The 26,400-nt window shown below is 60.0% G+C and overlaps 13 protein-coding genes across 13 annotated transcripts; 5 read left to right on the top strand and 8 right to left on the bottom strand.

Moving 5' to 3' along the window:
- Positions 1 to 60: 60 nt before the first annotated feature.
- Positions 61 to 1,856, bottom strand: GGTG_12056 (hypothetical protein). The gene is made up of 2 exons (XM_009229949.1): positions 776 to 1,856; positions 61 to 515 (listed from the first exon to the last, which is right to left on the bottom strand). The coding sequence occupies exons 1-2, from the start codon at positions 1,762 to 1,764 to the stop codon at positions 287 to 289; spliced, it is 1,218 nt and encodes a 405-aa protein (XP_009228213.1). The 5' UTR covers positions 1,765 to 1,856; the 3' UTR covers positions 61 to 286.
- Positions 1,857 to 2,736: 880 nt separating this feature from the next.
- GGTG_12055 (hypothetical protein) lies at positions 2,737 to 4,984 on the top strand. Its single transcript, XM_009229948.1, has 2 exons — positions 2,737 to 3,784; positions 3,850 to 4,984. Exons 1-2 carry the CDS (start codon positions 2,885 to 2,887, stop codon positions 4,144 to 4,146), a joined length of 1,197 nt encoding a protein of 398 aa, XP_009228212.1. The 5' UTR covers positions 2,737 to 2,884; the 3' UTR covers positions 4,147 to 4,984.
- Positions 4,985 to 5,318: 334 nt separating this feature from the next.
- On the top strand, positions 5,319 to 7,146 carry GGTG_12054 (hypothetical protein). Its single transcript, XM_009229947.1, has one exon. It carries the CDS (start codon positions 5,723 to 5,725, stop codon positions 7,049 to 7,051), a length of 1,329 nt encoding a protein of 442 aa, XP_009228211.1. The 5' UTR covers positions 5,319 to 5,722; the 3' UTR covers positions 7,052 to 7,146.
- GGTG_12053 (hypothetical protein) lies at positions 7,069 to 8,337 on the bottom strand. Its single transcript, XM_009229946.1, has 2 exons — positions 7,748 to 8,337; positions 7,069 to 7,633 (listed from the first exon to the last, which is right to left on the bottom strand). The coding sequence occupies exons 1-2, from the start codon at positions 8,149 to 8,151 to the stop codon at positions 7,600 to 7,602; spliced, it is 438 nt and encodes a 145-aa protein (XP_009228210.1). The 5' UTR covers positions 8,152 to 8,337; the 3' UTR covers positions 7,069 to 7,599.
- A 13-nt stretch (positions 8,338 to 8,350) lies between these two features.
- Positions 8,351 to 8,778, top strand: GGTG_12052 (hypothetical protein; the record flags this gene model as incomplete). Its single annotated transcript, XM_009229945.1, has 2 exons — positions 8,351 to 8,501; positions 8,543 to 8,778. The coding sequence occupies 2 exons, from the start codon at positions 8,351 to 8,353 to the stop codon at positions 8,776 to 8,778; spliced, it is 387 nt and encodes a 128-aa protein (XP_009228209.1).
- Positions 8,779 to 8,853: 75 nt separating this feature from the next.
- On the top strand, positions 8,854 to 9,795 carry GGTG_12051 (hypothetical protein; the record flags this gene model as incomplete). The annotated part of the gene is made up of 1 exon (XM_009229944.1): positions 8,854 to 9,795. One exon carries the CDS (start codon positions 8,854 to 8,856, stop codon positions 9,793 to 9,795), a length of 942 nt encoding a protein of 313 aa, XP_009228208.1.
- A 238-nt stretch (positions 9,796 to 10,033) lies between these two features.
- GGTG_12050 (hypothetical protein) lies at positions 10,034 to 10,998 on the bottom strand. The gene has a single exon (XM_009229943.1). It carries the CDS (start codon positions 10,704 to 10,706, stop codon positions 10,443 to 10,445), a length of 264 nt encoding a protein of 87 aa, XP_009228207.1. The 5' UTR covers positions 10,707 to 10,998; the 3' UTR covers positions 10,034 to 10,442.
- A 607-nt stretch (positions 10,999 to 11,605) lies between these two features.
- Positions 11,606 to 14,491, top strand: GGTG_12049 (hypothetical protein). The gene has a single exon (XM_009229942.1). It carries the CDS (start codon positions 12,895 to 12,897, stop codon positions 14,377 to 14,379), a length of 1,485 nt encoding a protein of 494 aa, XP_009228206.1. The 5' UTR covers positions 11,606 to 12,894; the 3' UTR covers positions 14,380 to 14,491.
- On the bottom strand, positions 14,431 to 17,220 carry GGTG_12048 (hypothetical protein). Its single transcript, XM_009229941.1, has 5 exons — positions 16,850 to 17,220; positions 16,687 to 16,772; positions 16,452 to 16,638; positions 16,022 to 16,371; positions 14,431 to 15,957 (listed from the first exon to the last, which is right to left on the bottom strand). The coding sequence occupies exons 1-5, from the start codon at positions 17,128 to 17,130 to the stop codon at positions 14,999 to 15,001; spliced, it is 1,863 nt and encodes a 620-aa protein (XP_009228205.1). The 5' UTR covers positions 17,131 to 17,220; the 3' UTR covers positions 14,431 to 14,998.
- Positions 17,221 to 18,159: 939 nt separating this feature from the next.
- GGTG_12047 (hypothetical protein) lies at positions 18,160 to 18,827 on the bottom strand. Its single transcript, XM_009229940.1, has 2 exons — positions 18,473 to 18,827; positions 18,160 to 18,411 (listed from the first exon to the last, which is right to left on the bottom strand). Exons 1-2 carry the CDS (start codon positions 18,598 to 18,600, stop codon positions 18,195 to 18,197), a joined length of 345 nt encoding a protein of 114 aa, XP_009228204.1. The 5' UTR covers positions 18,601 to 18,827; the 3' UTR covers positions 18,160 to 18,194.
- A 468-nt stretch (positions 18,828 to 19,295) lies between these two features.
- Positions 19,296 to 20,314, bottom strand: GGTG_12046 (hypothetical protein). The gene is made up of 2 exons (XM_009229939.1): positions 20,035 to 20,314; positions 19,296 to 19,965 (listed from the first exon to the last, which is right to left on the bottom strand). Exons 1-2 carry the CDS (start codon positions 20,273 to 20,275, stop codon positions 19,673 to 19,675), a joined length of 534 nt encoding a protein of 177 aa, XP_009228203.1. The 5' UTR covers positions 20,276 to 20,314; the 3' UTR covers positions 19,296 to 19,672.
- A 1,068-nt stretch (positions 20,315 to 21,382) lies between these two features.
- GGTG_12045 (hypothetical protein) lies at positions 21,383 to 23,171 on the bottom strand (the record flags this gene model as incomplete). Its single annotated transcript, XM_009229938.1, has 2 exons — positions 21,383 to 22,732; positions 22,815 to 23,171. The coding sequence occupies 2 exons, from the start codon at positions 23,169 to 23,171 to the stop codon at positions 21,383 to 21,385; spliced, it is 1,707 nt and encodes a 568-aa protein (XP_009228202.1).
- Positions 23,172 to 24,087: 916 nt separating this feature from the next.
- GGTG_12044 (hypothetical protein) lies at positions 24,088 to 26,085 on the bottom strand (the record flags this gene model as incomplete). Its single annotated transcript, XM_009229937.1, has 1 exon — positions 24,088 to 26,085. One exon carries the CDS (start codon positions 26,083 to 26,085, stop codon positions 24,088 to 24,090), a length of 1,998 nt encoding a protein of 665 aa, XP_009228201.1.
- Positions 26,086 to 26,400: the final 315 nt, after the last annotated feature.

Here is a 26,400-nt window from a genome sequence, read left to right as displayed (position 1 = left end):
AAATAAAAAATAAAAAATAAAAAATAAAAAATAAAAATAAAAATAAAAATAAAAATAAATATTTAAAGCATCCGATTTAATAAAGTAGCAAATTCTTTCCCGTGCTTAATACCAACAGCAGGATCATCCTCGCCGCAGTCCACAGGACCTAATCTACCATCGCCAACGCTTAGTTCACCAAATGTCATTCTAACCAAGCTTACCATACCTGCCGTTCGACTGCTTTCCCTTCATCTTTCCAAACAAAGGCAACCTGCACACTGCTGCCATTCTTGCAACGTTTCCCTTAACAAGCCTCCGTACAAAAGGCAAGCATTGCTCTCCCGAGTACCTCCATATGTTTGTCCTTGATGGTGGAAAAAGGTCCGTACTCCGTTAAATTGAGGAACTCGAGGCTTTGGCTCCGCGTCCGGGGTTTCGTTTGAGGGGAGTTCGTAATGTAAGCCACGTAGCCTGGGGTGAAAGTTCCAACGGTAACATAAATTTCGTGCCGGTCTTGGGAAATCATGAGCCGTCTAGAAGAAAAAAAAGAAAAAAAAGCTTGTTAGCAGCGCAAAAATGGGAAAGTTGTGTTATGGCTAGTAATAAAGGAAGGGGAAAAAGAGTAAATTTTGAAAAAGTTGCAGAAAAAGAAGACGAAAAGCGTGATATAAAAGAAATAAATGCAAACAGGTAAATCCGAGAAAAGGATGGGAAAAGAGGATGATATTCCGTTAAGATAAGAAATTAGGAACGATGTTGAAAGCAGGAATATGAGAAAAAGTTTGAAACTCACCGCGCTGTCCCATCTTTCTGGTACTGCTGGGGAGGGTGCTGGTTGATCCAGGCTGCGAATTGAGATGCCTCCTGCATTCTGATCTTCTCACGCGTTGATTCCCGTAAGGCTGACTTCGCCTCGACGATAGCGGCGATTTCCCGGGAGTGCGTTTCGAAGTAGCCGTCAACCCTCGCTTCGAAAATCGGGATAGGATTTTGCGGCTCAGCCCTGTTTTTGAAAACAAACGAACCCCGATGCAGCGACCAGTCCCCTTTGACCTCAGGGAACTGAATGGTGAGGGCATTGAGGTACAAAATCAAAGCCATGTTGACGATTTGCTCATCCTTGCTAGCCTTGTAATAGGCGATCTCCGCCGGCGTGTAACCTGAATGTTCCGATATAGCCGAGCGGGCCTCTGGGCTGTCGTGTGGTTTGTCACCTCCGCCAACTAAGTCGAGGCTGGCGAAGCCAGCCAGTACGACACTCTCCGAGTCGTCAGCGGGGAGTTCTGGCGTGGACGGTGGGTGGCTCGTGGCTTTACCACGCGCGGCTTCCGTCTGTGACCGAGTCTTCATTGCTGTTTTGGGTGGATCGTCGCTATAATAATCGACTTGCGGGACTTGGTAAGCGGCTAGCTGGTGGTACCTGACAAGGGAGAAGATTCCGAGGTTTGTGAACGGGCGCTGTTTCATGGTGGTGTGCTTGGGCTCAAATATGTTGTTGATGTAGGCTCTCCAGGCATCGTAGCGCTTGAGATGTTGGCGGGCCTTTGCGTAACTGTCCGGGCTTTCGATAACTGGCGGGTTCGTATCCATCTCTGTCTGGAACTTCTTGGCATTGTACGCTTGGTATAACACACGACAGAGGAGAAATTGCGGCCAGTCAGTCTTGGAGCCCGACTTCGTGTGGTCCATGTTGTGGATGGAGGCCCCTGTCAGCCCCTGCTCAGCGACGTTCTTTTTCCAAGCAGTCTCAGTGGACGGGAATTTGTGGTTGTTGTTGGCCATGATAAGAAGGGAACGGGAGCAGGAAAGGGAACAGGGAAAGAACGAGAGCAGCAGAGCAGGAAAGGAAGCAGGAAAGGAAAAAAGGAAAAAAGAAGAAAAGAAAGAAAGAAAGAAAGGAAAAAGGAAAAAGGAAAAAGGAAATAAAAACGGAAGCAGGAAAAAATGCAGGAAGGAAGCACAATAAAGGGGAAAAAATGGTACGTTTGCTTATTGCGAAAAAGAGAAAATTGGGAGGTGTGCAAGAAGGGTGAACGCTGGCAAGTCAAGTTGAATGCTCAACCAGAGCAAGTTCGCTTGAAGACCTAAGTAAAAGAGAGGATGGTTTGGGGATGGCATCATGGTTTTTTATATCAGCGGCTGATGAATGTGGATGACACCGAGCCCAACTTTGCACTTGTGAAGTCGCCTGTGCACGGCGCGGCTCGCTCTGGCCTCAGAGATGGAGCTAGCGCCACAAGGTGTGACTGGCAGATTCGTGCAGTCCGAAACTGGAACCAATCTGTGCGGTCTGATGTGCCGAAGCGCGCGCTGTAGGCCCATCACGCTGACCCAAATCGGGACCCAAGCGCGCGTCACATACATGGGCGGACGCCTTGGTGGGCCTGGACATTGGTCTTGGGATCCTTTGGAAAAAGACTTGAATGGTGCCTGGAGGAGTGCAGCCGCGCGTTTGGTGTTGGACACTTGTGGATGGGCCAATAGGCAGCCATGGGCGCGGGCAGTTAGCCTTGCCGGGCTGTTGGCTGATTTGATCCACTTGGCATGGGGCCTAGCCGACCACAAAGACGCAGCCCTTCACCAACAACACAGGAGCTAGCACTGTGCTTCTGCCTGCAAACCACATCGAGATACAGTATTTAAGATGCCGGTTCGCACTATATCGCCCCGCCAACCAAGCACAGGCGCCAGCCCAAACAAAGGCCTGGGGGTTTCTTTTTTTGGTCGCGCTGGGCCATGGGCCCACCTCGGACTCTTTCCAACGACATCACCAACACACCGAAACACGGCGCCCATCACGCCGGCGCTAATCTAACTTGTTGCCTCGCTACCTCGCGCCTCTGTCTGCTCCTCTTTGAATCCGACCCGTTTGCTTTAAGAAGTCGCCTAAGCACTGTCCAAAATGGTTGTGCGATTCGAGGAACCAGCAGATTCCCCCCCTCTTTTGACCCCGACATCATCGCGACCGCCATCCCCAGAACCCAGTTCACCCCCAGAGCCCATCCCACCCAAGCCAGCCATGCCCTCCACGCCGCAGCAGTCACTTCCCCCGCGCATACTTAGGCAGAGGGAACTTTGTCAGCGGATGATCGCCGTGATGAAGAGGTTTATGCAGAAGGGACTTGGTCGGCAGATGATCACCATCACGGATCCGCTCGGGCGCACCCAGCCACGCTGGGACCACTGCCTCACGCCGGAATTTTATAAGTCCATCCTCCCCGAGGAGCGGTTCCGCGTGGCTGAATCGAACCTCCTTCTTGACGAGTCTAACCCAACTGCTGGAGACAAAGACGTCTTGGGGTTCCTGTTCATTCGTCCTATTTCACATGACCAGATGCAAGATTGGCTGCAAGAGTCGAAGCCGTGGCTTTCGGGTGCATTCCACAGCCCTCCAACGCTATCGGCAGAGGATACTGACGAACGCCACCGGGCCGCCGAGTGTCTGGGTGGCAGTATGCTGGGTTGGCTCTCTAACTCCGAGTACGACGAGTTTTACCATACCGCCGGGACGCCTCCACCCCGCACCGTCGGCATCATGGAAGGCAAAACGAAGTTCAGCTGGAGTCCCAAGCACTTCGGATTCCAGTCGCCTCCCCAAGAAAACATCATCAATGGCACCTGGTTCAGTACGGAGTGGATTCTCGACTACGACGATGGCCGCTATCCTCATTCCGTCGCATACATGGCGAGCAACTTGCCGTTGAACGAGAAGTACCTCCTGGCGGGCGAGGTGTTAACTATCTTCCATCTTACCTTCCATCGTTTTGTTTGTAACCTGGCCAAAGCGAATCCTGTAGTTCCCGTAAGTTCCCTTACAAATGGCCAGTCCCTTGTCTCTCTCTCAACTGACATGACTTTCAATTTCAGATCACGCTCATATCTGCGTCCAACCACGATGTGCGTCTTTTGCACGCATTCGTCGATGATCAGAACAGCTGCGTCCATGTGCGCAAGTCGAAGATTTTCAACTTTGATCAAGGCATTTTTGAGAAAAAGGGGGGTCGGGTGCGCGAAGACTGGACGAACCTTCTCCGCTGGGTGATCGGCACACCCGATCTGAAGTCGGTCTCCGAAATGGAGGCTCGTCTTGGGAGCGGCGGTGTCCAAGCCCAAGCAGGTAGCGGTCACGGCCACGGACGCGGCTTGGACGCGCCTCGTTACTGACACCCAACGCGGCGGATATGACGACCAGCGGCGCAGCCCGTCATCAACTCGGTACGAGCGAAGCCCTGCACCCTCTGATCGTTACGCAGACTCCCAGCGCGGGACATACCACGATCAGCAGCGACTCTCCGCCTCCCCTCGGCATGATCGCAGCCCCAGCTCAGACGCGCGCGATTCGGGCTCCCAGCGTGGTGGCTATGAGCATGAGCGGAAGACATCACACTCGTCCCGCCATGATCGTAGCCCTGCGCCGCCGGTCCAGCGCTATGCCGACCCGAGCTGCCAGAGCCAGAGCCAGAGCCTCCACCCGGCTAGCGCCCAGTAGTGGAGCGGCCGCGGGGTCAGCGGGCGCCTGAACAGTACTCTGCGTACCGCGGCGGGGGAAGCAGCGCGACAACTCTCCCCGGGCCGTACATATGTGGAGGATCCAAGCTACCGCGAAGAGCGGCGCCTTCGGGAGGACCAACAGGACCGGGAACAGCGGCACGCGGAGGGTTCAAGCTATCGCGAAGAACGACGTCGCCGGGAGGACCAGCAGTACCGAGAGCAGCGATATTCGGAGGATCAGCAGTACAGGGGGGACCGATACAGGGAGTCGTCGCGTCGCTAGACGATGGCCGCAGTTCCAGTACGCACGGGAGATGTTGCAGCGCGGGTCGACCAGATGTTTTTGATTGTGCGCACACTGGGTCACAGGACAGACGAAATGGAGCGCAAGCAGGCTTGTTGGGGGGAGCGGGGAGTGTGCATATTGGGGTTGGTGTGGAAGATACATGGGATGGGGCAATGGAGTTTTACAAGGTCGATTTATCTAATTATCTTAACTACCTGTATTTCGTGTTTGCTTGGTGACTTCAACGTGACTTGGGCTGTCCCGCGCCGGGAAACAAGTGCTACGGATCCAGAAGCTCCTCGGCCGACTTCAAGGCTGGAGCTGACGGCTCGGCGCGAGGCCGTAGGGCTCCAGAGCAGGTGCAAAGACGAGGGGACGGGCGGTCAGGCGACGAACAGTGGGGAGAGGCCGTGCAGTCCGTCCGCAACAGGAGGCGAGTAAGTCGTCAGCGGGTCCGCGGGCCAAACGGCGGCGGGCTGTTGACTCTGTTGACTCGGCTGAAACGAGAGTGCAGCGCGCAGGGGCCGTCTCTTGGTCCCTGCACTTCCAGAACCGACTCGAAACTGGTCCAAAGAGGCCAAAGTCTACCAAAGTCTGCCGAGGCCACAAATTGACTTTTCAGCTCCGCCCCCCTGGGGGCGCGGATGGTGGGGCAGCCCGAGCTTGTCGTGGATTAGCGAGAGCATCGAGTGTATCAGGGGCTGCTGCTCGAGAGCCGCTGTCAGGGCTGGCTGCCCTGCGCGCTGGGACGGTTGGGACGCTGGGGTCAAGCTGGCCAAAAGCCGTCGTCCCCCTCAAAGCCAGCGCTCGCCACTTCCAAACCACGCATTCCCCTCCTCCAGCCGAATCGCACCATCTCCTTCTTTCCTACTGTCCCGAACCGTTTTCCTACTGTTGTTTCTCCAGTTCTCGCCTCCGCCTCCACCCAGCCTCTGCCACGCCACCATCGCCCTCACTCACACCATGCCCGACACCGCCGCCTTCCCCATCCCCGAGGGCACCGCCCTGGCCATGCCCTCGGTCGTCGAGGAGCGCCCAGAGGCCGAGGTAATAGCCTCGCTCCTCAAGGACTCGGCCCGCGTGCCGGGCCCAAAGGCGCCGCAGAAGAATGTGTGGTGCTACTGGCACGCCGGCTGGGCCGCCATGCCGCCCTGGACCAAGCGCAACGTCATCGCCTGGTCCCGCCGCCTGGCCCCGTCCGGCTGGACCGTCCGCGTGCTCGACGGCGTCCCCGGCTCGCCCAGCAACGCCATCCGCTTCGTGCCCGCCCGCATGCTGCCGCCCGCCCTGGTCGAGCGCCGCCTGGCCGGCCCATACGCCGCCACCCACTCGGCCGACCTGATCCGCCTGCCGCTGCTGTACATCTTTGGCGGCGTCTGGATGGACGTCGGCACCATCCTGTTCGGCAACCTGGACGACATCTGGGGGGACATCGCTGACGTGTCCAGCCCGCGCAAGTTCTCGGCTTTTGTCTACGCCGTGCGCGGGCCCGACGCGCCCCTCTCCATCGTCAACAACTTCCTGGCCTGCAACCGCGGCAACGGCATGGTGCGCCGCTGGCACGACACCGTCATCCGCGTCTGGGGCACCGCCGACCGCTGCGACGGCCTGTCGCAGCACCCGCTGCTGCGCCACCTGGCCCCCTACCCCAGCCCCGACGGCAAGGCCGACCCGCAAAAGATAATGGACTACGGCGTCCAGGTGTTCTGCCTCGAGCGCCTGCGCGAGCTCGTCGACCCCAAGGACCGCTGGGACGGCCCGGACTACTTTTCCAAGAACATGCTGCTGCTGCCCGCCTCGTCCGAGATGTGGCACTACAACAACCTGGCCGTCGACAAGGGCCGCAAGCAGTTCGAGCTCCTGTCGACCCGCCGCCCGGACGGCGGCCTGCTGCGCAAGGAGGAGCTCGAGAAGTCGGCGGCGGCCGAGTCCTTCGTGCAGGACGTGCTCGCCAACCGCTTCGTCATGAAGCTCTGCCACGGGCTCAAGGACGTGCTGGACGAGCCGCTCACCAGCTCGTGGGACGACCCGCAGAACGACGGCGTCGATTGCGCCCCGGGAACCTACGCCGAGTACCTGCGCTGGGGCAGCGTCCACCTTAAGCAGACTCGCAAGCTGGAGCCCGCCGTGCTGGAGCCGCTGACCACGGAGCCCTACAAGATCGGGCTCTACGACCCGGTCCCGCGCGAGGGCGAGGTGGTCAAGACGCCCGAGGAGGAGGTGGCGGGCGTCAAGGTCAAGATCACGGAGCCCGACGGCAGGAAACTGAGCGTCTTTGCGCCCTGCACTTAAAGATGTTACGAATGAGCACATGTAACGTCCAAGATACTGATAGATGAGCCCAGCCAGTCTGCCGGCCATGTGTAATTATGTCGGTACGAGATAGCAAGTTGTTGCCAGGATTTTGGCTGTTCCACCTTTGCCGTCCAACGTGATCCCAACTCTGAACTTGGCGGCACCAAAAAGGCCGCGGGTGGACCTGCGTTCGAGGTGCCTGTGTCGGCGGTGGTATTTTAAGGTTCAGGAATCTCGCAGCATGTGCCGTGCTCGGTCCTCGGCCTATCGAGCCACTCTGGGCTGTCTGCCATACAGGACCGGGATCTATCCTGGTCCCAGGGGCGGGTAAGGGTTTGTGGTGCGGAGGCGTGTCAGAAACATCAATGCCCAGCAGGCGAGACTGATGGCAGAGGTGCGCCTGCGACCTTACCCAATGAAAAGCGCTGCTTCAAATAGACCCGATTGAAAATCGCCGAACCGGTCGGAGCACCCTGTTGTCCAAGCTGTGACCCCCGGTGCCGGCCATACTGCAGTATCATGCTATTTTTACGGCGAAGCCGTGACTAGCCACTTCGATGGGGCTCGGTCATTGTGTCCCTGGAACTATTGTTAGATAAACCCTGAGCTGGATGTGATCTGGCCAAGCACGACGCCCCTCCGGGCCTTGTCACGAATCGGGAGAGTTTCCGTCGGGACACAAACTTAACGTACGGTCTCCGGAGCCGGTGTGCCGGGGCGCGATGGTGTTGAAACGGCGCCGGAGGCAAAGACTTGCGGACACAAATTACCCTCTTAATCGCACCGATAGAAGCTCCGCCCCTTGTGGGGGTTTGTACATCGACAGAGCCATGGCAGCTACGCGCCGTCGCACTTGGCAGCCCGCCGCGTGGTGTAGCTTCCCAGGGCCCGGGCTGACGACCGGCGGGCACGGGCCGGGCCAGGCCGCATCCGTGCGAGATTTCCTCGGGCGCACCTGCCCCCGGACGAGCGGAGGACGATGGCCGCCGCTTGGTTGAGCCTAGCGCCCTGCCGTTCAAGGGACCTGGGTAGTTGCCCATCGGATTGGAATGCCCGAGGGCGTCGGCATCGCAATGCTCCCCAGACCTGGATTGCATTGGCCGCTACCCCTTGTCGGACGATTCCGGGGTGCTGCAAAAAAACCAAAAGGTGGCAACCTTGGAGTTCGATGATGTGGAATCCGATCCCAGTGTTAACACAGTAGAGATACACAGTGGTACTTGCTCATCAACTGTGAGAGCATCTGTCAGCATCAATGGATCACCATCCTCAATCGTAATTCCATCACCACCCAAGATGATCCTCCACCGCCTCGTCGCCGCTACCATCGCAGGCATCGCACAGGCCTCGCTCGCGTCGACTTCAGCTGTGACAGACGCCGCCACAGTGGAGAGCCGCAGCGGTAGTGACATGTGGGGCTGGGCGACGGACAAAAACTCCAGGTCTGGTCTGTTCGACAGTCGCTTCCCTCGGCTGACGAGCACACAGAGCAGCACCAGGACGAGCTCGGGCGACGGAGGAACCGCACTGTCAACTTCCATCTCGACATCTTCAGTTTCAGGGAAGGCTGCGTGCCCAAGACCGTGGGCGACGGTGGCTTTTTGTTGTGCGGCTGCGATAGCCGCATGATTCAGCCCGTCAGGGTCCACAGAGCAGACTACCACCGGCGAACGACCCACGCGCGACGGCAGGCGGCTTTTCGCGACACGCGCACGCACATATAGGTAGCCAGCCTCCTTCTCTTCCATTCTTATACCAGCAGCACGTCTCTCAGCCCATCTCCCGCCCAATAACACACAATGGGGCTCGTCGCCATCATCAAAAAGGCCGCCTCGGGTCTCTACACCCTCCTCGCCGTTACCTTCCTCAGCTGCTGGATTCTGGTCGCGCTGGGGCTGACAGCCCTGTCGGCCGCGAACGGGGACGGCGCCGGCATCGCGTCCTTCGTCGCGGCTCCCACGCTGCTGGTGTATCTGGCCTCCAAGTTGGTGGTTGCCGTCTCGGCCGACGCCCAAAAGGCCAGCCTCGCGCGCTGGATCGCCTCGGCCGACAACGGCTCCCCGCACGGCGCCCTCGCGCTGTTCCTCCTCGGCGTCGTCTGGCTCAAGGCCCTGGCGCCCTGGCTGTTTCTGCTGCAGGTCCTCGCCATCTTTGGCGCCGCTTTCCTGCTCGCCGCTTACCTGTCCGCCAACGCCGAGCAGCAACAGCAGCAGCAGGCCCAGACGCAACCCGCCTGGGTCTCGGACGCGGTCGCCTGCGCCGACACGCCTGTGATACCCATGGTCGGCGCCCGCGGCGTCGCGCCCTGCTCCGCCATGGCCCTGTACTCGTCGCTGGCGGCCTGGTCGCCGGCGTCGACGCCGCCACCGTCGCCGGGCAAGCTGGCCGAGGTGTTTGAGCAGATCAGGGCCGAGACGGGCTACGACCCGGCCGCGTGGATCGAGCGGTTCCCGCCTCGGCTTGTCCTCCCGCTGCTCCTGGCCGCCCTCGCCGCCGTGGCGACCCTGACACTGTACGCGGCGCTCAAGACGCTCGGCGGCCTGCGCCGCGTGCTGTCTGCGAGCGCGGCCGAGTGGGCCACCCGCGGGGGCGGCGAGGTGAAGGGGACAGCACCTGTTCGTGCGCTTCGTTTGGAGCCGGCCCTCGGTGGTGCGAAGGGGAACGGGGACGGTGCGGCAGACGCTGTGCGGAGTGCCTGGTCCGGAGAGACTTCGAAGGGCGTATTTACGGGCGACTGGTAGTGGGATATATCTGTTTCGTGCGTGGCAACTATCCACAATCTACTAAATTTACAACTTCAGTTTGCATGTCCTCCATCCCCGTGCTCGGCAACCGTCAATTTGTGCGTGTTCCCGTTTGGAAATAGCCTTGGTGTCGCGTCTTACATGTGCGACTTTCCCGATGGGGTACGCGAAAAAGTTGGCACCGAGCACGGCCTACGATCTGAACGCAAACACGGGCGACGGCAATCAATCCAGATCGGCGACCAAATGTCAAACATGGAATAAAGTCGCAGGGTATATGCAAAAAGTATCATTGCTTGCAACAGAAAAACGCACAATGTCCCACGCCAGCATGGTCGCCGCCGGCGCCGCGGGGCTGGGGTTCCCGCGGCGAGCGGCCGAGCCGTGCTCTGTCCTGGCCGACCGCTCCGACCCCTGGGTATTGTCGGGCCTCGCGGCCAAAGGGGCCGGCGGCGACGTTCCCCGAACCCATCCCAACCTCTCGAGGGCGCGCCACGTCCGTTACTGCTTCGTTTCGTCCCGTGCGCTTTCCCCTTCATAACAAAGTCCTTCCTCCTTCGTACAAGAATTCTCGGTCGATTGACTGCAAGGTGATGTTGTGTTCCTTCGTTGACTGTCGTCGGCCGTTGCTCATCGTCGTCCGCCTATACTGGATTCAACAGTAGATAGACCATGACTACCGGCCATGCTGTCGCTAAGAGGAAGGCGCCCAGTACCGAGCCTGCACCCGTTTCTCTGTTGCGGTCCCAGCGGGCGAGGAGGGCCATGGCCCACCAGATCATGGCGATGCCGTAGACGGAGCCGGCCCAGAGGAGGCCGAAGATGCGGGCGTTGCGGGCGTCGTCGGCCAGGATCTGGCCCTTGGTGGGCGAGTCCTTCCAGACGAGCGTGGTCAGGTTCTGTCCCATCTTGGCGGTTGCGGCAGTCGAGGGATGTGTGTCGTTGTAGTTCGTGCCTGTTACTGCACCGGCGAAGCGACGAAAAGACGACTTGAGAATCGACGGGAATAAAAATTCGGGATTTGTTGTGATACGGATCAACCGGTCGGGAAGCGATCAAAAAGTCAATGGACGACAAAAAAGCGAAGGATGTGATTAAAGGTTGTACAGCCTCAAAAAGGAGAGTAAGCGAGGAAAGGAAAAAGAGCGATGGTAGGTTCGTCTGTTGACCAGCAAGACTTCCGCAAAAGGAAAAGAAGCGAATGCAGAGGAGGGAGAGAGAAAGAGAAGAAAGGGATTGGCGCAGCAGGAAAAGAAGGGTGGGTGGTATGAAAAGCTAAAAAGAGGCAAGATGGGAAAGCGGGCGGGCAGGCAGAGAATCCCATGGTGTTCCAGCTCGTTTCCCATCTTGGCGCCTTGCCGGCGCCCCAGCTGGTGCAAGCCAAACAGGAGGCGTGCTGGGGTCACCGTCGCACCTTTGCGACGATCCGACACTTGGGACTAGCCAGGCCGTGGTGGGCCCCCCGACGTTTGGCGTCTCAGCTGGCTGGCTGTCAGCTGCCAGGCCCGGCGCCCAAAACCCTTGGGATCGCACCACAAGTCGTCCCACCCTGTGCTGTTCCCCTGCTCTCTTGTTCTCTTATCCCCACAAGTTAGGTAGGCCGCTCTGTCCGAGACGAGGTGAGAGAGAGACCATCCCATGGGCCCGTTCTCTTTTAAACTGTTCTTGCCTTTTGTTCAACGTTGACGACATGGTGGACTAGGGCTGGGCGAGATTGAGTTAAAGACAAGGCTACGTCCAGCAGGCATTGAATCTGGGCTGGGGGCCGGGATCCGTCAGCACGGACTTGGGCCGTTGGGGCGATGGCTGTCGTCGCGGGGTTTGCTGCTAAGCGCCTGTCAACGCCTCATTGTTGCACCATTCGTAGCCGCGATCGATCCTCCTTGGGTTTTGCTGCTGCCTTCCCCCTGTTGACAATGCGAGACCGCCCACAGCCAGGCCGGGCAACAGCGACCGACAGTTCATCGTATCGTCCCACTCTGTTTGCCCCCGCAGAACAGCCAGCCCCTTTCCCTTTGACAATTTTCAGGGGTCTGTCGGTCCGCCCTGGGTCCGAGCACCAGACACGAGTCGCGTCTTGAAGAAATTGGTCGCTTCCCTGCTTTGCCGACCCAGCCCTTGTCTGCTGTCCCAAGCTGAGTGCGGCTCCAGAGGTGGGAAGTGATGTCCGGCTGCACTGAGAAACCAAACAAACGAAAGAAGCAGCAAGCTATTCGACGGTGGCAGAATGACCAACGGGTGGTCCATCGTCACATCAATAGCGTGGGCGGCTAGAGGGATGGATGCTGGTTTGTCAAGAGGACAAATTTAGCAATCACCAGCAACGCCACAATCCACTAGCCGTCGCAGTAAGCAGTCACACAACCGGTTGGCGCACGTGACGTACACTTGGCCCTTGAAACTCAGAGCACGGAACGTTGGGGGCATCCAAGTAGACATCAGCCAGTTCCCCGTGACTGCGCGTTTGTCGTGGGGTAGAGCATATTGACCAGCAAACCGCCATGCCACGCTTTTTTAACCAAAGCAGCATCGCCTAGGGGACAGCTCGCCGTCTGCCAAACAGGTTTTGCAGTTGATAGATATGTCTTGGTCTTGCTGCGTTGCCCAGAAGTGGTTGCTAGCAGCATTATACGGCCGATTCCGGTTTGATTAACAGCAAAACCTAAATCATCCTTTTCGGTGTGTTTATCATACCTGGACAGTCGGCTCCGCGCGTCCGGTACGCACCACGTCGACCCTGGACGGCTCCATCCGGGCGGACCCGCATTAGAAATCCGGGTGACAACGTTATGTTCGGCCTGATCGGGTATTTTTACAAGTCCCGGCCCTCTGATCGGGGATTTACAAGTCCCGCCCCCGCAACGACGCCCGATATGTCCAAGGTGTCGAGCGGCAGCAAGACAACAAGCCCATCGACTTCGGGATGCCGGAAACGCCGCACCGACGGCTGGGAGTGGTGCGCCTCTTACAAAAAGATGCAGTCCGCCGGGCTACAGCCATCTTTGTCCACTGCATCCCTCCTGATTGAAACTTTCTCTAATCACCACCCCCTAAGACATAACATCCACAATCGCCCCAGGCCTGCCTCTAACCACCATGGCAACCAAGGAGCACCAGGTTGTTATCGTCGGCGGCGGCATAACGGGCCTTGCCATGGCCCTGATGCTGGAAAAGCTCGACGTCGACTACGTGCTCCTCGAGGCCTACAAGACGATCACGCCCAATTTAGGCGCCAGCATCGGACTCCTCCCGCACGGCGAGCGCGTGCTGGACCAGCTGGGCTGCTGGGACGCGTTGAGGGAGCGGTCCATGCCCTTCGAGAGAGTCGTCCTGCGCGACGGCGTCTCGGGCCGGCGGGTCCGCACATGGCCCTTTGGCGACGTCCTGGAGAGGCGGCACGGCTACCCGTCCGTCTTCACGTCGCGCTACGAGCTGCTGTGCGTCATGCACGAACGCGTGCGGGACAAGCACCGCATCCTGACCGAGACGAGCGTCGAGCGCGTCGAGACGCACCCGGACCACGCCCTCGTCCGGTGCGCGGGCGGCGGCACGATCCGGGCGCAGGTCGTGGTGGGCGCCGACGGGGTGCACAGCACGGTGCGCCGCGAAATGTGGCGCAACGCCGACGAGGCCGGCGACGAGGGCTGGATCCCGGCGCGGGACCGCGCCCCGGTCCCCGTCGAGTACGGCTGCGTCTTCGGCACCGCGAGCAAGCGGCCTCGGGCGCTGGTGCCTGGCGAGACGGTGCTGGCCAGCGGCCCGGGCCTCATAGCCACCCTGATGAGCGGGCCTGACGGGACCGCCTTCTTCTTCAACTACTGGGAGCTCCCCAAGGACCGGCAGCTGTACGAGCTGGACAAGCTCCCCCGCTTCACCGAAAAGGACAAGGCTGAGCAGACGGCGCTCGGCGGGCACCTTATCATCAGCGACGGCGGCGCGACCATGGGCGAGATGGTGGCCGAGGCCAAGAGCTCCTCGGGCGTCACGTCGATACCCGTCTACCTGATGCGGCGGTGGCACCACGGCCGCCTCGTCATCCTGGGCGACGCCGCGCACAAGTTCAACCCCTTGACGGGCATGGGCGGCAACGGCTGCCTCGACTCGTGCGCCGCCCTCGTCTCGGAGCTGCACGCGCGCGGCCTGCTCGGCCCAGACCAAAAGGACGGGCCGTGGCCGCTGGCGTCCGTGTCGGCCGCCTTCGCCGCCACCGAGGCCGAGCGCGTCCCCCGCCTCGCGCCCCTGGTCGGGTCGTCCGAGAGCGCGTCGCGCGTGCTGGCCTGGCAGAAGGGCTGGCACAAGGCCCTGCTCCTCTACCTGCTGCCGCTCGTGCCCGCGAGCGTCATGCTGCGCCCGCAGAGCGTCGAGTGCGCCCGCAGCCCGGGCGCCCGCTTCATCCCCGCGCCCGACCGCCCGCACGAGTGGAAGTTTGCCGACGAGCAGGAGGCCGCGGGCCAGGGTGGGCTGGCCGGGCGGGCGCTGGCGGCCCTGGTTCCAGTGCTGGTCGCCGTGCTTGCCGCGTGGACCATCAAGGGGGGATACGCACCGGCTCGGCTTGGGCTGGTTGGGTTCGGGAGTGTGTAGGGCGTGTACTTGAGTGGCTTCGTGCTTAACGTTATTTCCATTTGTACCTTGCTTGTGTTTGATGGCATTTATAAAACTAGGCTAGACACATTCAACTGCTGTTTCACTGCCACTGCCGATTTCCAAGGGATATCTAGCAAACAAACTACTAGCGCCGTCCTGCACCTGTGGCTTTTATGCAAGCAAACCGCCACACCCTGTTTCCAAAACATACAACCTAGCGCTTCCAAACGCCGCTAGCCATCAGCCATTGCTGCCTAAATAGGTTCCAGGCTGGAAGCACGCAGATGTATAAAGTCCCCGTGCGGCGGGCATCCACATCTCCAGCCCTTTGTAATGCACTACCACTTCCCCCAACAAGCTCGCACTGAAATCACCCTTCGGATGGCTTGCCTAGAGCGGCTCCCAGGAAAGCTGCTCCTACTCGTGTTCGAGCACCTCTTCGCCCAGGCCGCGCGCGACAACAGAACTTGGCTCAGCCTCTCCTTCACGGGCTGTACTGGCAACCTGGTGCCGACCAGGACATGGAGGATGGGACAAATGGACAGATGGAACGCTCAATTAACCACGTCGCTCGCACACATTGCTATTCCAGCAGCTTGACAGGCTCCGCCTCGTTCTACTCCCCACCGGCCCCGGACGGCGGCTTCGAAATCTCCTCGTCGGTCAGCTCCCGCGCGTTGGCGTAGACCTGCTCGAGCGTGGCGTGGCGCTGCCCCTCGCCGCCGTGCTGGGCCGCGTCGGTGATGGCGACGCCGGCGCCCGTCGAGACGTAGTTGTCGGTCGGCCCGCGCGACGCCAGCCCCAGCCCCAGCGCGGCCTGCTCGGGGAAGAAGGGCATCTCGTTGGCGACGTCCTGGACCTGCATGCACGAGTCGAAGCGCACGCGCGGGAAGCCGGCGAAGAAGGCGTCGTATTTCCCGTCCATGGCCTGCGCCATGGTTGTCATCTTGGGCAGGCCGCCACCCTCGGGGCTGAAGACGGCCCACGGGTCCCGGCAGGTCCCCTCGGCGCACGACTTGGTGACGAGCAGCAGCGCGTTGAGGCGGTCCAGCACGCGCGCGTGCGCGGCCGAGCCGGCCAGGTTGGTCAGCTCGTGCGGGTCCGCGGCCGTGTCGTACAGCTCGACGTCGCCCGTGCACCAGACCGAGAGCAGCCACGACCGGCGGTCGCCCAGCATGCGGAGCGTCTTGTACGACGTCGTGCGGAACGGCATGCCCAGCTCGCGCCCGTTGGGCGCCTCGATGATGCAGGAGCCCCAGAACTCGACGTTGAGCGTCTCCCGGCTGTTGCCGTCGCCCGTGCCCTCGCCGTTCCCGCGGCCGGGCGATTGCCACTGCGGCAGCAGGCTCTGCCCGTCCAGGAACGTCGGCCACTGGTCGCGCGGGAGGCCCGCTATGTCGAGAAACGTCGGCACCAGGTCCAGGTGCACGCTGGGGATCTTGGACGTGACGTTTTGCGGTATCCCCGGGCCCCTGACCGCCATGGGGAGGTTGGTGTCCTCGCCGAAGAAGAGGGCTTTCCCTGCCGGGATCCGGTGCTGGCCCAGATGGTAGCCGTTGTCCGAGGTGTATATGACTGGATGGGGTCAGCCGAAACTCAAACTCCAGGTGACGTATAAGTCTCGACACACGCAACTCACTGTAGGTAGTATCCAGAGTCCCCTTGGCGGCCAACATGGCGACGACGTCCTCGATGATCTCGTCCACGCCCTGCAGCGACTCGGCCCGGCGGCGGTACGCGTAGTCGGTCCTCTGCTGCGTCGTCTCGTTCATCAGCGGTAGACCCCCGACCCAGCTGCCCTTGCCGGCTTGGAACTCGTCGGCCGGGTTGTAGTTGGGCAGGCGCGGCGCCTTGGCGTCCGGGAAGAGGTCCATGTGGCGGGCTAGCGGCGCCGCAGCGTTCAGGTTGTTCTGGATGTGGGGCGAGTACGGCGCGATCTGCAGGTAGTACGGCTGGTCCTGCGAGAGTAGGAACTGCAGCCGGTCCAGCCTGGTTTGGTCTGCAGTGTCAGGGCCGCGCCGGTCGAGTTTTTTTTCCTGGGGAGTTAGAGACCCGTAAGGGTCACTCACGCCTTGATTCGGACCACGTCGGTGGAGTGGAAGCCCTTGTAGTAGACCGGGCGCTCTCCGTTCTGGGACATGACTGGCACGTTATAGTACGTCGTATAAGGGTCCAAAAGAGCGTCAATGTGATCGAACCCCTTGGGGCGGATGTGCGCGTTCACGACGTTGTAGCCGTTCAAGAGCTTTCCAATATCTGCAGCAATGTTAGTCCAGCCAAGATCCACGGCGGCTCACTGCTTACACTCTGATCTGTAGCCGGCCTTTTTCAACCAATGGGGCAGGTAGTCGTTGTCAAGGCCCGAGATTGTCCACTTGTCATAGTTTCCGCTGCTCACTTGTTAGTCAAGGGCCAAAGAAGGCAAAAAAAAAAAAAAAAACTCGGACAGCGGGCGACGGCAACCAACCCTGGCCCCGCGACATGGGTGATATTCGTATTGTGCGTCGCCTGGCCGCGGAGGAGCGAGGCCCGACTGGGGCAGCACTGCGCCGTGGTGGCGAAGTGGTTGACGAACTGGACGCCCTTGTCGAAGATCTCGCGCTGCAGGACCGCCTGGAAGTCGGTGGACCCCAGCCGCCGGTCCTGGTCGTCCGACATGATGAGGATGATGCTCGGCTTGGTTGCGGCCGCGACAGCCGTCGCCGCGCAGGCCGCGAGGAGGCCGCCGAGGGACTGTGAGGGCCGCATGGTGGAGGAAGAAGGTCTGGCGTCGAGGCTATAACGGCAAGACTGGTTTGATGCCGAGCACAGGAAGACGGGCCTGATTTATAGTTCGTGATTATAGGCACCTAGTATTTGCTATTGGCACCCAGGCGGACCAAATTGAACGACCTACAGTACCAGCATCTGTGGGCCCGATTTCCCAAGTACATGTACATTTGCCCGCCTGGCCAAAGCCCGCACCACAACGCGTCACATCAAAGCTATTCCCAACGCCATCAACGCTCCTACCGTACACACGACCGTCGACGAAGCTATGGCCGTCACGAAAGTACAAAATGTTTTAGTGCCCGTCGGCGGGATTTGTTAGTGCGCGCGCCGGCGGAATTCGTTGGCGCGCCCGCTGGCGGAGTTCGCAAGGTACCGAAGCCGTGCTGACTGCACGGTGGGCGCAACGTTTTGGGTTGAGTTGGCCCCGATTTATACGAGGGGCTGTCACCCCGCCCGTTGATGCTGGGCTGTCAGGTCCCGCCGGCAGTGCCTGTCTCGCGAATACTGGCCTGGAAGCGGATCCAATGCCACTTTGAAAGTGGCGGTCGTGGTAATCTTGCACATGGCGCCATCCACGTGCATGCTTGATGGAGCAGACGTCGGATGGGGTGCCCCTGGCACTCCTGGTGACCGCCTTTTCCCCCAGAGGCACTCTTGCTCGGTCATCGGCTCGGCCATCGGCTCGGTCATCAGCCCGCGCCTGTCCGGCCCCCCTCCCCCATCCCGTTCTCGCCTAGCGGGGAACTGCCCGCGCATCATCCAAAGCAGCATATTCTTAACTGCCAAGAAGCGCTCCCGTCCGTCTCCATTCCGGCCCCGCCCGGAGCCTCCGGGATGGTCACGTTCATCATGGCTTCGTGGGGAGCCAAAGCGCCCAAGGGCTCCAGGCGCCCGCTGGACGCTTGATGCCGAGTCACAGACACTGATGTGGATTGGTTTGGGAGGGAATATGTTTATTATCATCGTAGCATGCGCCGTCATGGCTTCCCGGCACTGCCCGTGTTGGGCGCCCTCCCATCCATTCTTTGCTTGGTTGTCCGCTACTTGGTGCAGCTGACCGGGTCGGTAAACACATAGGGCACCTCGGCGCATCCAGCGCGGCACGGTTCGATCTGGCAGATGTAAAAGGCGCTAAACATAGAGGTGCTGCTCCACCACTTTGACTCGCACGGGAGGGCGTGGCTCCAGTACGGGTCGTCGGTAAAGGGCTTGTTGCGGCAGCAGTGGATGATGCTTTGTCCGTAGACGCAGCACAGGCTACCGAGATGCAGAGTCAGCCATGTCGATTGCAAGGTCAAGCTCGTCCAGCAAGACATACCTGTTCTCCGCGTCCGTGCCGCCGATGGTGGCGACGTTGGGGCACTGTGCCGGCTCGCGCTTGAGGATGCCCGTGGGTGATGCGGCCGCGAGGCCGACCAAGGCGGCGACGGTGACGGAGGAGCGCATAGTGGCGAGATGGCGGGACGTGGTTCCGGCCGATGCCTGTGTCTGTTTGGTGATGGCGATTACTTGCCGGGAGCGATGGGCCTAGGGCTCGAACTGTTCCTTTGAGATGATGGCAGGCGGTGGTTTTATACCGGTGAAAGGAGGTTCAAATGACATATTGCGTACCATTGGCGGTGATTATGGGGAGTCAAGAATTGATACTGAAAATCGACTGATGCCAAGGCCACACAAATCTGGCCTCCCCGCTCTTGGGTTGCATCTATGCTACCGCCGTGGCGGGGGTTAAAGCCTTCTGCCAGCCAAAAGAAGAAGAAATCGCGGGGAGCGTAGGACTGGCGCATGTCACTTGGGGGCGGCCAGCATAGCTGGACAAGAACGGACGTTTCCTGGCATGGCAAAGAGGGGGAAAACAAGTTTTAGTTTCCCTGTTGACAACTTTAGCCATCCGAGTGACACCCTGTATTCCACCCTCAACGCGTATCGAAAGTTGGCACTGCTCGAAGGAGTGATTAACGCTACCTAGAACTGTGATCACTTCCAGGATTTGTCATCTTGGGGCAGGTCTTTGTGCAATGTCCGGCTTCGAGCCCAAGGTGGTTTCTAAAGTAACAGCAGGTAGCAAGGCTGTGATACTTTCCGACGGTGTAGCTGGTATGGAGGCTGTAATTGTCATCGAGAAAGGACCTGGCGAACTGGCGATTGTAAATGCTAACATCGGGCCTGCTCCGAACTCCATAGGATCCGGAAAGCCGGCATGCTTTTTTATAAGGCATGCTCCAGTAGGTTGGGTTATTCCACAGTGTTTTCAAATGCCATGGCAGCATCAAGCTTATAGGGACGGTTGGAAGACGGCACAGTAAGCGGACACCCAGGCTTGATGCCGCCACGCCGGGCCTGTTCCGGAATGTCGTGTCCGGGGTGAGGGGCAATCCTGGGCGACATTTGTCTGTGCTGACAAGATGCAACGCTTGTTAACACTGAAGGCGACCTGGCTGTACTGATGGTGCCATACTATTTACATTAAAGCTTAGGTATTCACAGGAGAAACCCCTCCCACCCCGCAAGGCGCCGTTCACATGCCGTCGCGGATCATGGCGTCGACCAGCTGGACGTGGCGGTTCGCGTTGGTCTCGCTCCACTCGTTGTCGTAGTTGAGGCCGTAGGGCCAGATGTGCTGGCCGCCGCAGTTGATGACGGCGCCCTGGCCGTCCCATGACCGTAGCAGCGGCAGGGCGCGGGGCCAGTCCTGGGCGGCGCAGCGGCGGTCGAACTCGCGCGTCTGGCCGATGCCGAGCGTGTGCGAGATCTCGTGCAGGGCCGTGCGCTCGTTCATGTAGGCCCTGTTGGACCCGAAGCGCAGGTCGCCTTGTCGGTTGCAAGTCGTGTAAGTATGACGCTTCTTGGAGGTGAAGGAGACGCTGCCGCCTCACTCACCGTTGTAGTTGGCCTCGGCCGTGGGGACGCCGGGCGCGTAGGCGACGCGGATGTTCTTGTTGGCCGCCGAGCTCAGGCGGTTGTACCTGCCGGCGGCCAGGCGCATGGCGTTCTCGATGCGCGAGTAGGCATCCCGCTGGTCGGCCGTGGGGTTGGCGGCCTTGGCCAGCGTCCAGTTGACGGCGGCGCTGGCGGACGACACGTAGGCGAGGACGCCCGTGATGACGAGTGTGGGACGCATGGTGGGCTGGTGTCGCTGCCTCGGTGTCTTTGGGCGAGGCTGGATCCGGGGACTGCCGGGAGAGGAACAAACGACTGGCCCGCGGCTCAGGGAACGCCGGCCATTTTATCACCTGCAGGAGAGCTGTATGCTATCTATATGCGGGCCAGCTATCGTCGCTGGCGGCATTTCAGTCCCGGCATTGGGCTCCTCGCGCGGAGCAGGTCGACCCGTGATGCTTCCATAAAAGTTGGGGACGACCCGCCCCCTTTCAATTTAGAGGCCCACCTCTACGTTGATCGAGTTCGCAGCGTCATTTGCCTGTTCTGGCGTGCTTTGACCTCCGACCTGTTTTGGGCAGTCTGCCGATATGCCCACCAGTTACATCGCGTCCTTGCCGGTGAGGGGATGCTTGCTTGGCCACCACCTGCTAAAACGGGAACCGGGTCCTGGCTTTTTATTACCATTGTTTGGTGGGGTTAACTCCCTCCAATTCGCGCCATTACATGTCCTGGATACTATAGCGTCAACCAAGACCAGTATTTACATAGGTAGTAGCCAGGTAGCTGGTAAGCAGAAGTCGGTACATCCGTGGGATGACGCTGTCGGTAGTTGGTTTTACGAATGCCGCACCCCCAAGGCTCAACCCCACGCACGATTGGCGGGATCTTGCCTGCCCTGTGCATTTTCAGCACAACCGCCCGCAGCGGCGAATCGGCAGCGCTGCCAACAAGATCAGATATGTGGAGGCGACAGCAGAACCAAGCATGAACCTCATTTCGAGCACACGGAAGCAGCCGGCGCTCCCTGCAACTTCGTCCGGGGTAGACGACCCACCGTACTTTGATGCACTCTTCTTAGGGGGGTCGAAATGGTCTGCAAGACGAGAGTGAGCTCGGCAAGAACTCGTGTTGAAGCAGGGCAACCTGTACTACCGAGGCTGCTGGGACGAAACGGACACCCAAGATAACTCTGTGCCTATTGCAACTGCCAAGTCGGAGTGTGACGGGATATCCACAAGGAGTCAATAAGTGGTTCTTAATTATTTTCAAGTCTCTTTTTTTTTGGACTTTTTTTTCCCTCAGTTATCTCTTGCATACTTTCTGCCTATAGGTGCCCAATACACAACTACAATAGTCCCACACAAGCGTACGTATCCTTCCACAGCCCCGTGCAGTCCGACTTGGCAGCCGGGTTCCACTTGATAAAGTTGGCGATCGAAATACCATACTGCTTCGAGATAGTATCACAGTTCTGGTTCTCAGCCACCTTGTGGAATTTCTTGCAGTTGGTCACCATGCCCGTTTGGAACGGCGTCGGCGTCGAGACCCCATTGCCCGGGTTCGTGCCCGTGGGCGGCTCGTGTCCCACGATAGACACGCACTGGTACACGTTGCCCCACATGCCTGAGCAGTCAGACTTGACTCCGGAATTCCAGGCCGAGAACTGGGTGAGCGAGATGCCGTTCTTGGAGAGCACGCTGGAGCAGGCCTCGCCCGTGGGGACAAAGTAAAACTTGTCGCAGTTGTTGACCATTCCCGGTTGCGTCGGGGTAGGGGTGGCGATGCCGTTCCCGGGAGGCTTCGTCGTTGTGGGAGGCTGTTGGCCGATGATTCCAACACAGACGTATACGTTGCCCCACATGCCGGAGCAATCGCTTTTAACGCCCGAATTCCAGGCGAAGAGCTGCGCGATGGTGATGCCGTTCTTTGACAGGACGTTGGAGCACGACTCGCCCGAATTGACGAGGAAGAACTTGTTGCAGTTGTTAACCATGCCGGGCTGTGTCGGGGTAGGGGTGGCGATGCCATTTCCGGGAGGCTTTGTTGTTGTTGTTGTTGTAGTAGGAGGCTGCTGGCCGAGGATTCCAACACAAACATATACGTTGCCCCACATGCCGGAGCAGTCGCTATTGACACCCGAATTCCAGGCGAAGAGCTGCGCGATGGTGACGCCGTTCTTTGACAGGACATTGGAGCATGACTCGCCCGAGTTAACGAAGAAAAACTTGTTGCAGTTGTTGACCATGCCGGGCTGTGTCGGCGTCGGGGTAGTTATACTGTTGCCGGGCTTGGTGGTGGTCGGGCCCGGGGTGGTAACAGGAGATCCGCCAACGACGCCGACGCAGACGTACACCTCGGCCCACATGCCGGTGCAGTCGGACTTTACGGCCGAGTTCCAGGCAAAAAGCTGCGCGATAGTCAGGCCATTTTTACTCAGGACCTCGCCGCAGCTTTGACCAGACGGCACAAAGTAGAACTTGTTGCAGTTCCCGACCATGCCCTCCTGGACCGGGCTGGGCGTCTCGATCCCGCCGTTGCCGGGGGGCTTGGTGGTGGTCGGCCTGCCCGAGGTGGTGGTGGTGGTGGCGGCGGCGGTGGTGGCCGGCGGGGTCCATCCCGGCGGCACCGCGGGGCCCTCGACACAGTAGGAGGAGCCAACTTTCATGCCGTCGCAGGCCGTCGACACCGAGGGGTTCTGTGTGGTGCGGTTGGCCTTGGTGTTAGCGCTGGCAGACTTGGTAAGATAGAGAATGAAACAAAAGCAAGGGTCAAGTTACCCAGTAGGCAAACTGCCCGCCCGTGATGCCAAAGATGTCCATGATGTCGAAGCAGGACAGGCCTCCATCGTTGTCGTACCACCACGTGCAGCTCGGGTTGGTGGCCGGGTCGTGCGGCATCTTGGGCTCGTCGCCCATGATGCTGACGGTGTCGGGGCCTCCGGGGCGGCCCAGCGGCTTCCGCTGCGCCGGCGTCGGCACCGTGGTAGGGACGGCGGTGGTAACGGCGGGCTGGGTTCGCACCGGGGCCGGCGCGGTCTCGTTGCGCCTAACGTGCTGTGGCGGCGCCGCCAGACCTAGGGTTGCGCCCAGGGACAGGGCCGCGATGGCCAGGGCCGGGAGTGTTGGCTGCTTCATCTTGATTATGATTAAGTGCCTTGGTGTGTAGATCCAAAGAGCCGAAGGGAGGGCAGTGTTCCTGGTTGGCCTGGCTCGTAAAAGAGAGGTAGATAGTCACAGTGGTATGCTGTATCAGCTCCTATATAGTTTTCGACATGGGACGCCGCCTCAGCCGGCGGTGAAGCAATTCGGCCGACATCTCAGGGATCCCATCATCACATCTTGTTTCGCTAGTCCTGTCAGCAAACACGAAGTATTGCTGCCTCCCAGAGAGTAGATGTGGAGAGGCCGCGAGCCAAGCCCAAGGACAGTCGACTGTCACCAGCGGAGGCGGGACGACGCCGGGGCGGGGGGTGCGTCTATCAAGATCCACCGAGGCAGATAGAAGGAGTTGAGGTGGTGCAAAACATGAGTCGACCGGCCACGCTGCATCGGTTGATGTCGGTGTCCTGGGCTGTGTAATCAAGCACTGCCTGGATCGTCCCGTGAAGAACACGTTTTTTGGGTTGTACAAGGTGGCATTATTGATCCTGCGCAATTTCTTTTTCTCCATTTCCATATTGGGTCACCTGTAAGCGGCGTGAATTAGGTTAGGTAGGTGAGATGACACGGGTATTGTGTCTAGAATCAGCTAGTGACAGGTACGGAAGCGTGTAACCTCCTTGGCCTTGAAATGTTGTCAGTGGAACCAGTTAAGCATCCCATATGCGGAGGATAAGCACCTGCCATGGATGGTGGGGATTTCGTCACTGCAAGGCCTCCCGCTGCTGCCTGGGCAGGCTAGACAGGGGACCATAATCGACATTTGGCTGGCCTCGAAAAAGTGATGAATCGAGACACATTTATGGGTCAGGTTGGGCCCAGGCCTGCATGCACGAGCACCCATGAATTAGCCGGCCAGCCGCATCGGGCATAGGCGGGCCGGATCGGCGCCTTATCGGTCTGCTGCGCCCCTGAGAAACTCCACAAAACGGCCGCGGGCCTGTCTGACTACCCCGCCATCCCTCTGCCAGGGTAGTGTCCCCGCCTCCTGCCCATCCATATCCGGCCTAGTGAGTTGCTCGAGAATCTCAACCGGGTTCCTGCCCTCGTGTAACAATCCCGTGTCGGCACCACATTCCTCCACCAGGAACCGCAAAAACTCGAGGCGCCCTGGCGTGTGCCTGAAGCCCCTGCACATGGGGTTGCGCCCGTAGTCCTCCTCTGAGGGGTGCCTGCCCGCGAGCCACAGGCAGATGCTGTGTAGCGCCGTGGGGCCGTCATCTTGCTGCAGCTGCTGATCGCCACTCCCCTCCCCCGCCTGCTGCCAGGCGCGGTGGTTGACATCCGCGCCGGCCTCGAGCAGCACGGCGAGCGTGGCGCGCGCGAGGCCATCGCCGTGCGAGTGGTCTTGGGACAGGTGCGTCCGCAGGCGAGCCCAGTGTTCTGGGCAGGTACCTTTGCGGACCGCGTAAAAATAGAGAAAGTCGCTGCGCTCGGACGCTGAGAGCGGGTGGATCGCAGAGCCCAGGGTTGCTCGCCAGCCTGCCAACACCCCGTCGTCGTCCTTTTGTTTTTCTTGGGCTGCGGGCGCCGGCGTGTAGTCGTATGAGGCTAGCGCTTCGGCCGTCCCCCGGAACTGACCGCAGCGGCTGCGGTGGCCGACCAAGAGCTGCAGTGCTGAAGCAAACGACGGAATTGCGAGAGCGCGTACGCCCCAGTCGTCCAGCAGCGCCCGGGCGACGTCGGCGTCTGGAGCGCACCAGTTCCAGCGGCTCGGGCTCAGGCGGTCACGCAGCCCCGGCGTCGTCTCGGCGGGCGGGGCCACGGGGCTGGCACCGCTATCCAGAAGGAAACGTAAGCCCTTCAGGGCCTCTGAGCCGCCGCAACTCGTTTCCCAGGAGTCGACGGCGTTTAGAAACACCAGGAGCGGGGTTGTCAGGCGGTCCGTGTGAAGCGCGCTGCCCCTGAACGGCGCACAGATGTTTATGTCGGCGCCGCTGTGCAGTAACAGCTGCACCGTCTGCGTCAGGGAATTTCGCTCGGCCTCATCGAGAGCCGTGGCGGTCGTAGCCATAGCGTGGACAGCCGCACATAGTGGTACATGCAACGGAAGGTGGGGTCTCCTCGCCAGTTTCGGGTCCGCGCATCCGTTGACGTGGGCGCCGAAGTCGACCAGGAGCTGAACAGCGTCCGACGACCGTGAGCGCACAGCAAGCGACAGCGTCGACACTGAGGTGCCCGCCAGGCCGAGACGGCAGCAGTTGGGGCTGGCTCCGGCGTTTAGCAGCGCGCGTGCAAAGCCGAGATACTCCTGCGCCAAAGGTCCACGACTGACATAGCCCCGCATCAGCTCTAGGAGGGCCTCGTCGCGCCGTTCCTGGTCGAGCTGAGAGGCTAGCTGGGCCTCGGCGCCCGCGCCCGTTAGCATAAGGCGGAGCAGCGCGGTCGCGTCGGGCCCTCGGGTGACGAGCTTGACGAGAGTGCGGACCGACGCCACCGAGGTGCCGGGCTCGTCGACGCGGGCACCGAGGGCGATCAGGCGCTCGAACGCCTCGACCTGGCCGCCCTTGGCGGCCAGCTGCAGTGTCAGGGCTTTGACAACCATGGGCGGTTGCTGCTCTGTGTCGGCGGGGTCCTCGGCCGGACCGCCAACGCGAGCCACAGGCTTTTTGCCGACGGAGCCGACGGAGCCGACCGCCAAGGCGCTGGCCGACGAGCCGTGGCGCACGGCGGCCTCGATGACGGGCATGCAGCCGGCCCGACAGGCCCAGCGCATCGCGGGGTCGCGGGTGCCTGGAGAGCCCATGACGCGGGTGAGGAGCTCGCTTGTGGGTGCATTTTTGACATCCTCGGTACCGTAACGGGCTAGGATATTGCGAAGCACTTCCTCTAGGATGGTGGATTGTTGATCCATGTCATAGTCCATGTTGTAGTCCATGTCGTAGTCCATGTAGGTTTGCTGGTGAGGGAAGGGAGGGTTGCGTTCTGGTTCCCTGAGAGAGGTGTGCACGGTCTGATCAAAAAAGTCTGGACCGCAAATTTTTTCCCCACCACCACAAAAAAAGGAGCCCATTCAATCTGCAATTATTTTACCCTTTGCATTTATAAAAAGCGAAAAACGTTATTGTAGCTATAAGTAATGCTTTTTGCATCAAAATAATCACAAATCCCTTGAACGCGTGTTTTTTTAGGTGTAGAATGCGGCGCGGGCATGTTGTTTGGCTTTGGTGCTGGTGCAATTGTGTTGGGAAAGGTAGAGTTTAGG

Source organism: Gaeumannomyces tritici, assembly GCF_000145635.1.
Source record: "Gaeumannomyces tritici R3-111a-1 unplaced genomic scaffold supercont2.7, whole genome shotgun sequence".
In the NCBI taxonomy this organism is placed as follows: domain Eukaryota; kingdom Fungi; phylum Ascomycota; class Sordariomycetes; order Magnaporthales; family Magnaporthaceae; genus Gaeumannomyces; species Gaeumannomyces tritici.
The sequence above is the reverse complement of the archived record's forward strand: the minus strand, read 5'-3'. Positions and strand labels throughout refer to the sequence as shown.

Bases quoted from the DNA above. Each gene is read 5' to 3' on its own strand.
- GGTG_12056 (XM_009229949.1), bottom strand. From the start codon at position 1,764: ATGGCCAACAACAACCACAAATTCCCGTCCACTGAGACTGCTTGGAAA. The intron at 516-775 runs GTGAGTTTCAAA...TTTTTCTTCTAG, and splicing joins CAGAAAGATGGGACAGCGCG to ACGGCTCATGATTTCCCAAG.
- GGTG_12055 (XM_009229948.1), top strand. From the start codon at position 2,885: ATGGTTGTGCGATTCGAGGAACCAGCAGATTCCCCCCCTCTTTTGACC. The intron at 3,785-3,849 runs GTAAGTTCCCTT...TTTCAATTTCAG, and splicing joins AAGCGAATCCTGTAGTTCCC to ATCACGCTCATATCTGCGTC.
- GGTG_12054 (XM_009229947.1), top strand. From the start codon at position 5,723: ATGCCCGACACCGCCGCCTTCCCCATCCCCGAGGGCACCGCCCTGGCC.
- GGTG_12053 (XM_009229946.1), bottom strand. From the start codon at position 8,151: ATGCAATCCAGGTCTGGGGAGCATTGCGATGCCGACGCCCTCGGGCAT. The intron at 7,634-7,747 runs GTACGTTAAGTT...CAATAGTTCCAG, and splicing joins GCACACCGGCTCCGGAGACC to GGACACAATGACCGAGCCCC.
- GGTG_12050 (XM_009229943.1), bottom strand. From the start codon at position 10,706: ATGGGACAGAACCTGACCACGCTCGTCTGGAAGGACTCGCCCACCAAG.
- GGTG_12049 (XM_009229942.1), top strand. From the start codon at position 12,895: ATGGCAACCAAGGAGCACCAGGTTGTTATCGTCGGCGGCGGCATAACG.
- GGTG_12048 (XM_009229941.1), bottom strand. From the start codon at position 17,130: ATGCGGCCCTCACAGTCCCTCGGCGGCCTCCTCGCGGCCTGCGCGGCG. The intron at 16,372-16,451 runs GTGAGTGACCCT...AGACCAAACCAG, and splicing joins GACGTGGTCCGAATCAAGGC to GCTGGACCGGCTGCAGTTCC. The intron at 15,958-16,021 runs GTGAGTTGCGTG...GACCCCATCCAG, and splicing joins GACTCTGGATACTACCTACA to TCATATACACCTCGGACAAC.
- GGTG_12047 (XM_009229940.1), bottom strand. From the start codon at position 18,600: ATGCGCTCCTCCGTCACCGTCGCCGCCTTGGTCGGCCTCGCGGCCGCA. The intron at 18,412-18,472 runs GTATGTCTTGCT...GCATCTCGGTAG, and splicing joins GGCACGGACGCGGAGAACAG to CCTGTGCTGCGTCTACGGAC.
- GGTG_12046 (XM_009229939.1), bottom strand. From the start codon at position 20,275: ATGCGTCCCACACTCGTCATCACGGGCGTCCTCGCCTACGTGTCGTCC. The intron at 19,966-20,034 runs GTGAGTGAGGCG...GCAACCGACAAG, and splicing joins GGCCGAGGCCAACTACAACG to GCGACCTGCGCTTCGGGTCC.